Source organism: Triturus cristatus, chromosome 7 (genome assembly GCF_964204655.1).
Source record: "Triturus cristatus chromosome 7, aTriCri1.1, whole genome shotgun sequence".
Classification (NCBI taxonomy): Eukaryota; Metazoa; Chordata; class Amphibia; order Caudata; family Salamandridae; genus Triturus; species Triturus cristatus.
Genome location: NC_140590.1, coordinates 410,812,582 through 410,824,817, shown reverse-complemented (window position 1 = coordinate 410,824,817; position 12,236 = coordinate 410,812,582). Strand labels below are relative to the sequence as shown.

Here is a 12,236-nt window from a genome sequence, read left to right as displayed (position 1 = left end):
TGGACAGAATGGAATGTATTTGCAGAAGGTGGCACAATCTGTTTGTTCACAGATAAATGGTGGGAGTAAGTTCCAATGCTTTCTGATAGACAGTAAAAACTTGGTTTCCGGGCTTTTTCTATATGACTTTTTGTGGTGGCGGGGGTTTATATAGCACAAACTAGACTCCGAGGTATCAGATCGCTTTACATGAGCACCAGTTGCGTTACAGACGGACACATTCATTTTATGTGAGGCATGTGGAGATTAAGTGATTTTCCCAGAATCACAGGATGTTGAGCGTCCCTGCCGAGACTAGAGGACGGTTCCCCAGCTTCAAAGTCAACCGCTCTAGCGGTTAGGCCACATCCTCATTGTGAACATGAGTGGGGTAGGGGCTAGGGTGCATTGTACAGGTGTTTGTTTTTCAGTGTTCTACATTCACTGTATTCTTGAATTGTTGGGGGAAGGGCCGTGAATGTCTGAAAACTTGAATAAAAATTAGTTTCAAACTATTTCAAAGGGAAAGGAAACCGGCATAGTGGTCTTTATTTGCAGAGGACTGACTGACTAGCTGAGGGGCTTTTTTTTTTAAACAAAGGGAGCACTATTACCAGATTTCACCTTTCCAGAACCATCGCTTCTGAGAGTAATTGATTATGCAAGGCTGTGAGTATCGGTGCAATATTGTCTAATGTCTTCTTCATAATATTTGTCGGATAAGGATTTGTTTGGGAGCCAGACTTGATAGAAGGACGAGGGAAATAGTTTGTTTCCTAAGTGAGTGGACAAAAACAGGCCAAGATCCGCTGGGAAGTGGGAGATAACATCTTTATCAAATGATTGCAGCGATCTTCTGATCGATGAACTCCTTGAGGGTTGAGCAAATACATCTCTACAAATTTGAAACCCTTCTCTTGAAGGTTTTTTTTTCTTTTTTTAATTTGATGGCATAAAAGAGGCATAGCACACCGACATCCTTTTTCTGACTAACCTAGTAGTTTTTGATATTGAAAAGATATAGTAGATGGACAATAATTTCACCTCAAATCTGTCTGCAGCATGACATTTATGATTAGTTGTAAGCAGCTTCTCCGAACACCAGGGGCCAATGGAGAGGATCAAATTCACTTTATTCGGTTAATTAAAACCATAAAAGCATACTACAAAAAACACAGTAAATCTTTTTACAATTATTGCAAAATCCCGTTCATCACAGAATACAAATAACCAGATCTAAATCATCAATATGCACATAAATATTTCATGAGTTTGAAAAAAAAAGTGCTAATTATTAACGGTCTTTCCATTTCTCCTTAATCTGACAGCTGCAGTCAGAAAGCCAGCTATGTTAAAAATTTCCCAAACATTGGTCAACATTTGTAAATATATAAAAGCAGGTCTAGCCTGAGTAAAACCTTTGACTTTTAAAATGGGTAAAATGAACCTGTGTCGAATGTGCAAAAAATGCTCACAAAATAATACAAAATGCATTGAGTCCTGGGTGGAAAAATTATCACAAGTGCATACATTCAGGTCCTACAGCTTTTTCCATCCCATTGTTTCAGCAAGGAGCAAATGTAATTGATTCAGTCTGAATCTCACCAGAAGAAAACGATGATGCTGATTTGTAACTATAGTTAAATATGGCTCAATCGTTTGTGATGTGCATAACAACTGGTGTGCCCGCACAAGGGGCTTCCTTAATTTCCATGGACTCTCTATCCATTTGTGATAAGTGCAGGTACGTATTTTTAACCCAGAGCATGTCCTCCTTTAGGAGTTTCTCTGCGGAGCTAAATAGCTCTGGTCTCCCCAAATAAGATGCAATCCTTTTTACATAACTTAACCAGGGGATACTACTTGCTAAATCAAGAGATAAGCAATCGCATATAATTTCGTGGTTCATCTCAAGCTCCGGATTTGCCCAAATACCTATCCATTTAAATAAAGGAGCCATTCCTATGATATCTGATACAAAACCTATGCCCGTTTCTTGATGTATGATGTAGGTAGATGTCGATGGCGGCATGAATAGCAAATTCTAAGAAATATATTTTCCACTATTTGGAAATCGCCGGCATCTCTGTATCCCCAGAGATCAGAACCATAGCTTGCTAGACCAAGGCATTTAGCCCTGTAGATATTTAACATAGCATGCATAGGTTTCGATCCCAATCTGCGGGCAAAATCTAGGACTGCAATGGTTGATCTGGCCATTATGTTTCTTTTGGCTTTCATTTGTGGGATCCATGTGCCTTTTTCATCAAATAATACTCCTAAATATAAAAACGACGCCACCCCTGTTAGTTCATTCCCTTCACAGTAATGGGTCTTTAAATTTCTTGGGCTTTACCCCCATAATCATAATATGGGACTTGGAGAAATTAACATCCAAGTCCAGAGACTTCATAAAAACGGCAAAGGTTGTTAAACGATGCTATAGGCCATTCTAGCTAATAAGGCGGCATCGTCCGCGTATAGGAGAGCCGGTATTAATCGCTCTCCTACACGGGGGGATGTCCAAACTAGCACCCACTATAACTGATACCAAGTTATTAATATATAGGGTGAATAAAAGTGGGGTAAAAATGCAACCCTGTCTCACTCTTTTGACAATGCGGATGCTACGTGTAAGGTTACCTTTTTGGTCAAATCTCACTGTGGCTCTAAGATCTTGATGCAGATCCGCCCAAAAATGTACAATGTTTTCATCCAATCCTTACTTCAGTAGCAGATGCCATATCTTGGATCTATTAACACGGTCGAAGGCCGATGATGGATCCATTAATGCTAAATGGAGTGAGCCTTTCTTCGTGATCGTATATTTCCCAGATAATAGAAGCAAATTTAGGCACTGGTCCGTGGTACCTTTCCCCCTCCTAAATCCGTACTGTAGATTTGAGAGGATGTTTGCGTCATTCACCCACTCTACCTAAAACCTTCACGGCTGAATCTATCAAAGAAATTGGCCTATAACAATGCGGGTCACTGCTGTTCCCCTTTTTAAAAACCGGTACTATTATTGATTGTGACCAAGATTGTGGTAAGCCAGACTCACACGCTTTATTAAAAACATTAACTAGCAATTTAGGCCAGAAAGGTATATCGGTTGTATAAAGGTCCGGTGGGACCCCATCCGGGCCAGGGGCTTTATTTCTTGACATTTGTAACTATGGCCACAGCTATTTCCTTATCTGGAAAGGTTAAGGAATATTTCTTGCCGTGGTGTCTAAAGGTGTCTTGATCTGAGAATCGAAAGCTTTGATGGATATGTTAATTTTTGAGGTGCAGGATGGGGCACTGTGCATAATGGAGCTGCGGTTCTTCCAGGTATGCTTACGAACTAGGGAGGCAAAAGATTTAGGTTCTGTATGTGCTAGATGAAGTAGTCGGAGTAGAAGAGACTCCTAAATGAATGTCCAAACAAAAGGGTGGGGCTGTTGGGTCGAATTCCGCTGAGAAGGTGGATGTAAATAATATCTATTGTTAAGTGTGTAAGCTCTAACTAGCTGTTGAAAATGTAGTAACAGCACTTCAGGGTTATACGCCCAAACATTAAGATTGATAGTAGTGAAAAAAAACAGCATTGGCATGGCCAATATGTCTTGCCTTAGGGAACTTATAAGTGTTTAGCCATGCAGCACATTATCCCCCACTGGCATGCGTATTCACTGTCAACATCTTGGAATAATCGTAGAAGCTTTTTCTTTTTTTTAAATGAATATGAAAAGAGAAATTTGGTTATTGCAGCTCATTGTATCTGTGAATACACAAGTAAATATCACATAAAAACAGACTAAAAACAGAGCCTGGTTTAACGTACTGATAGTCGGGGAAAACAGTTCCGTTGCTTTTAGAACTGACTTGCATCTTCACAGCGCTTATAGTTGCAGTCTGGGACCTTGTAGCACTACAAGCACAAAAGTCCGTGTGTGCCACTGCACCAACCAGGATTCAATTTGGTTTCTCTCTCGTTATTGACACAGACACATCTGCAATGCTTGTATTAACCATTGGACTAAGGAAGTCAGCAGCAGTATCCTTGCGCCCGCAATAGGGCAGTACTTTTGCATATAAAACTAAGTCTGCAGCAAACCAAACCTGGCTGAACTTGCTCAATTAAGCCTTATTGCAAACTAAGATGATGGTGAGTGTAAAGGTAGGGTTTCATTGTTATTCACGTTATTTACTTTGGTGTTTTCTTTATGTTTATCACTGTGACATCCTATGTATTCTACACTCGTGCAGACGCTGCTCGTGAGTGTATCTCCAAACATGTTTATGTTTGAAGGTGCATCTCTCGTGCTGCGTCTGCTCGGTAAAGGGCTCCTGAGTCGGTTACGGCATTATTCAGTTTGTACATAACCTAGAGCAGCAGTACTCCCGTGTCTTACTGGAATAAAGAAACTTCTTGCTGGATTGAAGTCTGAAGACTGCTTACTTCTTTCTGTTTGGATTAGGAAGCTGTCATACTTTACATTTGGCGACGGGATTTTCCAGTTTTGCACAATTATACAACTTTTACGAGGCTACGAGCTACGTGCTCGCAACGAAAGAGTTGTGTCCTACCTTGTATTGCTGTCTTCATCGTTGCGCAGGGAATTGGGGAACTGTCTGAGCTTTATTTGGACAAATAACGACCCGTGGTTCAGTTTAAACTGAATTTTGAGCATTTTGCTCGATCCCCGCAGCGAAAGACATCCGGATTGAAGGCTCATACAACGTGATGACGACATCACGAGGATCAAGGAAACGGTCCAAAACATATTGACGCTGATCGTCAAAGGGAAGGCTTCGCGTCAGTTTCAACGCTGTCTGCCAAAACAGAGGCTTTGCTTCCGTGTATCTGCAACCATTACATCATCGCGTTACACGCAGCGGTGTGTTAAAATCAATAAAAAAAAAAGAAGCTTTTCAAACGGATGCTCTCTCATTCTACATTTACAAACAGAAAGTTGGCACATTTATCAACGGAAACTTGCTGCAAACGCTGAATTCAGCCATTTTTCAACACAAAGAGCACCTGACATGGTATGTACTTTATTAAAAAAAAAAAAAGAGGAAAAGAATTAAAAGTTTAATCTCAAAAAGGGAAATAACATTATAATAAAACTAAAGAAATTAAAGGAAAAAATATTTATTCGACTGCTTATCAAATATAGGAAAAGTAGGTCGCACACCGCTCGTCACACCAGCAAGTTGCCCCAAAGGACTGTGGGAAATGTAGTGGCGACGGCGGGTACGCCTATGCCACAAAAAGTAAATAGAACAGTATGTGTATGCGTTAGCCATCCCTGGACACGTGTTTCGAGGTAGTTGCCTCTCGTCAGCAGGGAGCAGGTCAGTGTAAAGGGGTGCCGCGTGGACTGCCAAATGTAATTAAAAGCAGGTCAAGTACCTCTCCTGGCGCGCAGGTGCAGACTCAAGGCTCGTCAGCCCGTTGGCTTAAGGAAGCCGTTTAAATTGAGGAAAAGTAGGTCGCACACCGCTCGTCACACCAGCAAGTTGCCCCAAAGGACTGTGCTTATCAAATATATATATATAAAAAAAAAGTATATATATATATACGTATATATTTAAAATAAGCAAGAAAAGAGTTGATAATATTTAATTAACATGGCAAGCAACCAGCAAATTGTACAGTTAAACAATTTCTTACCTGTTAATGGCAAACCTGCTGAACCGTGGAAGACATGGTTTCGTAGCTTTGAAAGCTATTTAATCGCAATTGACGCAGAGGATTATTCGGCCAAACGGAAACTAGCAATACTATATAGTCACTTGGGAAAAGCTGGTCGTCAGATCTTTGATAACTTACCAACCACTATACCTCCTCCTGGGAATGGTGATGGTTGGAATGTATATACTGACGCCATTCAGAGACTCAACAAAAAATTCCTGGAACAACCTAATGTCATGCTTGAGCGCTTTAACTTCATGAAACGTAAACAAAATTGCGATGAATCTGTAGAAGACTTTATCTCTGTCCTTAGAAATTTATCAGCTGATTGTAATTTTGGTGCCTCTTTGGATATGTACATAAGGGATCAATTTGTATATAGTTGCTATCACAAGAAAATTCAGGAGCGTATTTTAAGCTGTAGAGATCCTACCCTTTCAGAAGTTATTGATATGGCCAAAAGTATTGAAAGAAGCATTATTTCATCGAAATGTATTACAAATGAAAATGTTACACCTGTAAATTTGGTACAAAATGACATGTTTGTGAATGCTATTGCTGTGAAAAACAAATTTTCAAAACCATTCTATAAGAAACCTACCACTATTTGTTACAGATGTGGCTCTAGAGCACATCTTAGCAATAGTCCCACGTGTTTTGCCTTAGGAAAGAAGTGCACTAATTGCAACAAAACAGGGCACTTTAGCTCGGTTTGTAGAAGCAAACGATCTGTGCATGTTAGTTCTATTTCCTCACAAGAATGTCGATATCCAGAACTTAATGCTCCCTCATTTGATGTTGCTCCCCTTGAGTCCTCATTACAAGATATGAATATTAATACTATAGATTTATCCTCAAATAACATTGCAAAAAGGGAAATTTTAGCTATTGATTCTTGTGAGGATTTATCCACCCATGAACATGCTAAGGAGCCAACATGTGTGGTTATAATTGATAACAAATCAATTGACATGATGGCGGACTCAGGTGCCCCTGTTACCATCATTTCTAATGTTATATTTGAAAGATTATGGCCTGAATCTATGTCTCTTTCAAAACTTGATATTATTCCTAAGGCATATGGAGGCACAGACATTGACATGCTTGGATTTTTCATGTCAAATATCTCGTGTCTTGGTAGGCAAACTATTACTAAAGTATACGTTGCAATAGATGGTAAAAACATAGTAGGCTGGCAGGACTTGGCAAAAATGGGTTTGAAACTTGTCCCTGGATCAGAAAATCCTGTTCAAGTTAATAATATTGAAATTGCATCTATTTCGGACGACAATGAACAAATTATCAATGACATTGTCACACAATTCCCTCAAGTTTTTAATTCAAAAATAGGTAAAATCAAAAAATTTGAACATTTGATTAAACTTAAACCAGGTGCTATACCCGTTGCACATAAACTGAGGTCCACCCCTCTTAGTGTAAGGGATGATTTAAAAAGTTTGTTAGAAAAAATGGTATCAGAAGGGATTATTGAACCAACAGATTCTTCTCAGTGGGTTAGTCCCATTGAGATTGTGAGAAAGAAAGATTCCAGTATCCGTCTCTGTGCTGACCTTCGCTCCCTTAATCAAAATATACTTATTGATTGTCATCCCCTTCCCAAAATTCAAGATCTTTTAACTGGTATTAATGGTTCAACATTCTTCACTTTACTTGACCTTCGCAGTGCATACCATCAAATTCCCCTGTCCCCTCAGTCCACCTCTTTGACAACTTTCATTACTCCTTTTGGAGCATATAAATATCTAAGACTACCTTTTGGGCTAGCCTCCGCGGCCAGCGTGTTTCAGAAATTTATGGATTGTTTACTTAAAAACATCAAATGTGTCCAGGCCTACCAGGATGATGTTCTAATCTTTTCTGAAAATAGACATGAACACATTCAAACACTCAAAGAAGTTCTTACACGCTTTAGAGATGCGGGCATCACTTTAGGTCAAAATAAATGTAAATTTTTCAAATCTGAGGTGGATTACTTAGGTCATTCTATTTCCTCAAATGGTATCAAGCCAAAATTTTCTCTTACCCAGGCCATTTCGAATGTTCAAGTACCAAAAGATAAAGATGCTCTTAAATCCTTCTTAGGCATGACGGAATATTACTCAAGGTTTATTCAAGCTTATTCTCAAATAGTACAAACATTACGTAATCTTCTAAAGAAAAATGAGAAATTTATTTGGTCTCATGATTTGGATATTTCCTTCAATCTTATTAAAAAGGTTATCTCTGATTCCCCAGTTTTATCTTCATTCACCCCTGGGGTCAAATGCCACATTTCTGTTGACGCAAGTCAATTGGGTTTGGGAGCTGTTTTATGTCAATGGTTTGGTGCAAAAGAGAACACTATAGGTTTTGCATCCAGGTCTCTCTCTTCTGCTGAAAGAAATTACAGCACTATAGAGAGAGAGGCACTTGCTTGCTCCTGGGCCGTTGAAAAGTTTAAAAGTTTTATTTGGGGGTGCCATTTTATACTGTTAAGTGATCATAAACCCCTATTGCATCTTCTCAACGGAAATGGTACTGGTAAAGCCTCTGCTAGATTAGTACGCATCCTTTCCAGACTACATGAATATAATTTCACTATTCGACATATCTCTGGTGGCCTCAATGTCAGAGCGGATTGTCTTTCTAGGCTTCCTTCAAAAGATGATCTTCCTGACACAAAATTTGATGAAGTAGAATGTGTAGTGGCATCTATTAATGACTCATTGTCCATTTTTCCCACATGGTCACAATCTGATTGGCTTCAGGCATATGATGATGACCAAATATTAAAAGCAGTCAGGAATATGATTATTTCTGGATGGCCCAGAGAACATTCCCTTCCTGCTTCATTAAAGTCTTATGCTCAAGTTTCAGATGACCTTTCTATTGTTAATGATATCTTGATGCGTGGTGACCAATGTATTCCTCCCTCTTCTATTCGAAGTAAATTAATTGAATCTGCTCATGATGGACATCTAGGAGTTGGAGCAACTTGTAGAAAACTGAAGGAACCTTTTTGGTGGCCAGCTTTGGACAAAGATGTTACTCAATGGATTGATGCATGTGAAACTTGTTTACTTTCTGATAAGCATTGGAAGATCTCCAAACTCCCTCTTCACCCTGTACCTGTACCTGAGGAGGCATGGGTAAAGATTGCTATGGACTTTGCTGGCCCGTTCAATCTTCTTCCCAGCAGTGAACGCTACATTGTTTCGCTCATTGACTATCACTCAAAATGGGTTGATTTTGATTTTTGTGATTCTCCTAATTCCATTGCTGTTATAAAATTCCTGAACAGAGTTTTTCAATCAGAAGGTTCTCCCAAAGAGGTTGTTACAGACAATGGTTCGCACTTTTGCTCAATAACCATACAAGATTTCTTCAAAGTTCATGATGTCAAACATCTAAAAGTGGCTCTCTACTCCCCATCATCGAATGGACTCATTGAAAGGATGAACAGATTTTTAAAGGAGGGTATTCAAACAGCTTTAGCTTGTAATCTGCCTGTTGAATTATTTTTAAGAAAGAAAATTTGGTCCTATTTGGTCACTCCTCACTCCACAACGGGTATTTCTCCTTTCAGACTGCTTAAAAAAAGAAATCCAAATGGTAACATTTGTCCTAACTGGATAACTGGTCTTATCAAGAAGGATGATACTTCATGTTTGGCTTGTCAGGACAAAGTTATGCTGAAGAAAAATGTATTGATCAAACAGAGTGTTCAAAAGAAACATTTTGATTCGCAATGTTCTTTGCTCACAAAGGATTTTCAGATTGGAGATTGGGTTTTGCTCAAGAATCCAAACAAGGTTATGAAAGGAGAATCAAAATTTTCTTCACCTATTCAAATTGTCAAAACCTCAAAAGGTTCACTTTTTTTGGGAAGGAAAGGATGGTGGAGTAAAAGAGCTGTAATTAAAATTTCACAAGCACAGGCCAACAGAATTATTACTCGCAAGAGCTCTGCCACAGATGATTATGACTGTTCACATTTTCCTTTCGGAGCTTCATCTGACAATGTTGTCTCTCAGGATTTATCCTCTTCAATTGTCACTTCTGCTTCTTCACAAGTGTCTCCTGTTTGTCAACCTAGTGTTGCTTCTTCAAGTATGACAGCTAACTTATGTAAATCTTACCGCAATTGTTCTATTCCATCTAGATTCAAAGATTACTATATGTCGTAAAATACCTATTTATTTTTAGACTTTATTTTTCATTTTTATAGGAAAGGAGATGATGTAAAGGTAGGGTTTCATTGTTATTCACGTTATTTACTTTGGTGTTTTCTTTACGTTTATCACTGTGACATCCTATGTATTCTACACTCGTGCAGACGCTGCTCGTGAGTGTATCTCCAAACATGTTTATGTTTGAAGGTGCATCTCTCGTGCTGCGTCTGCTCGGTAAAGGGCTCCTGAGTCGGTTACGGCATTATTCAGTTTGTACATAACCTAGAGCAGCAGTACTCCCGTGTCTTACTGGAATAAAGAAACTTCTTGCTGGATTGAAGTCTGAAGACTGCTTACTTCTTTCTGTTTGGATTAGGAAGCTGTCATACTTTACAGTGAGCAGATACATTTTAAAAGTCTACGTGAACATTTAATCCACGGGGGTGGACAGACCCTGCCCAGGCACCAGCGATAATAGTATCTTGCCAGTGGGGGCTCATGGTGCTCAGCAAGCTGGGGTTGCAGGGCTACGATGAAAACATAATTTGCCTGCTGCAGACTGACGTTCAACGGTGACCCCCCCTCGCCCCCTCCTCCCCAAATCTCCTCATGCGGGCGGTTGCACATACATACAGGGACAGAAAAGAAAAACAGTTTTCTCTCTGCCTTTGGCCAATCAGACCTTGCGTGTTCACAGCGGGGCTAAGCGCCCTTGCCGGAAAAACAGGCAAGGCCCCACCCCTTGTATCCATGCGGGCACTCGCTGTCTGCCAGAATTGGTTTACAACAGAGATATGTGTATGCACTAGTGCTCAGTCTCTGCTTGTTACTTAGAATTCTGGGGTCATTGATTCGCCTGGGGGGCATCAGTTGTTTGAAGAGTGAGTCAGTGGGCTAATTAAACTTTAAAGTGAAACAACAGGTTTTCCATGCACAGCACATCCCAGCGCAATTGCTTAATGCTGTGCAGCGGAGCACCTGCAGCTCGCCTCGTCAGCGGGTGGGGAATGCTGTGATTGTGTGACTAATGCATTTTAGTGCATTGATTTGGACAGCAGCACTAAAATGTTAGTCTAACGCCTGATGTGTGGTACTTAGCAGGTATGTTTATTATTTGTATTGGACATCTCAGCTGTGTGTGGGATCCATGCTTGCCTGTCTTTTGTCCCGTGTGTTTAGTTATTTGTTACTTTATAATTCGTATGGAGCAGTATCGGGACACATGGATGTATCAGAGTACCTGTTAATGACTGTGGAGCTTCATATTTGCCGCAAGGTGTCCTTGCCAGGCCATTTGTTTCTAATCATTATGCATTTCTGTTATCTCCGTTTTTTAGCTTGCTTCAGCACAGAACCTGATTTGAAAGAGGAACACAAACAAGAAAGCTGTCAGTAATCACCTCACTCAAATCATGTTGTCTTCACTGTTTTCTCTTTCTCTGCAGTTGGAGATGGACAGAGTTGTCTTCTCATTGAACCTTTGTCACTTTTAAAATTCATTTTGAAAGTGACCACACACACCCTACTCCCATTTGGAAGGAACACGACCAGAACATGGAAGAATATATTTCAGCACAGGTACAACCTATGAATTTTTCCAGCAGTAACAGACTTGTTTATAAATGCATTACAGTCCTTTGTGTTACAAGAGATAATCATTGAGTGCGTGTTTAACATGGCATCTTATCCTTTCTCATCATAGTTCTGTGCTTTCAAACATTCAATTACCATTCCTATGGGCCTGGTCTGCTCTTAAGTGATTGTGACAGATATGCTCAGAGTCGTAAAGAGGCAATAGTTATTCATGTCTGTTTTGTTGCATTACGTTTGAGACAACTACTATTCATCGGAGAGACCACTTCTGAGCGCTTTTTTTAGGACCAGATAATAGTGTTGGGGTTCTTTTGTATGCAGGTACACATGTCTCTTCTCTGCTGGAATAGTAACGGATTATGGGATAGGCCAAGGTGGGTTAAGGTCTAACTGATCAGTGAGAGAGATGGAGGCATTTGTCATGTCTGAATGATATTGTTATATTATGGTGTCATTGCTGAGTTCTAGATTGTGGAGTAAATGCTGAATATTAGAGCGATTTTGGTGTCCGTGCTAAGATAAATGTAGTGTTATAGTTATGAGAGAGGCATAGCATACAATTTATATTTATATATATTTTATTAGTTTAACAACAACTTCATCAAAAAATACCATTCCAGCAGGTAAAGCAGTTATGACCAAAAACATTTACAATATTTCAGTGTGACATTACAGTAGTCAAGCTATAGAACTATATCGCTATCAACATTCCTAAAAGCAGGTATATATAAACGGGGTTTCTACTTACAAAGTCATTTCTCATCCTCAAGGATTTCCGGCTTCTCATATGACAGCCCCAGCTCTATTGC

The 12,236-nt window shown here is 39.7% G+C and overlaps 1 protein-coding gene across 1 annotated transcript in view; it reads left to right on the top strand.

The window, feature by feature from the left end:
- The window catches only part of LOC146809817 (uncharacterized), a 73,885-nt gene that overhangs the window by 21,158 nt on the left and 40,491 nt on the right, over nt 1–12,236 (top strand). Inside the window, exon 2 of the mRNA XM_085616674.1 lies at nt 11,280–11,412. Within this exon, the coding sequence (XP_085472800.1) occupies nt 11,389–11,412 (24 nt within the window). The 5' untranslated portion in view covers nt 11,280–11,388. The remainder of the gene's footprint in view (nt 1–11,279; nt 11,413–12,236) is intronic.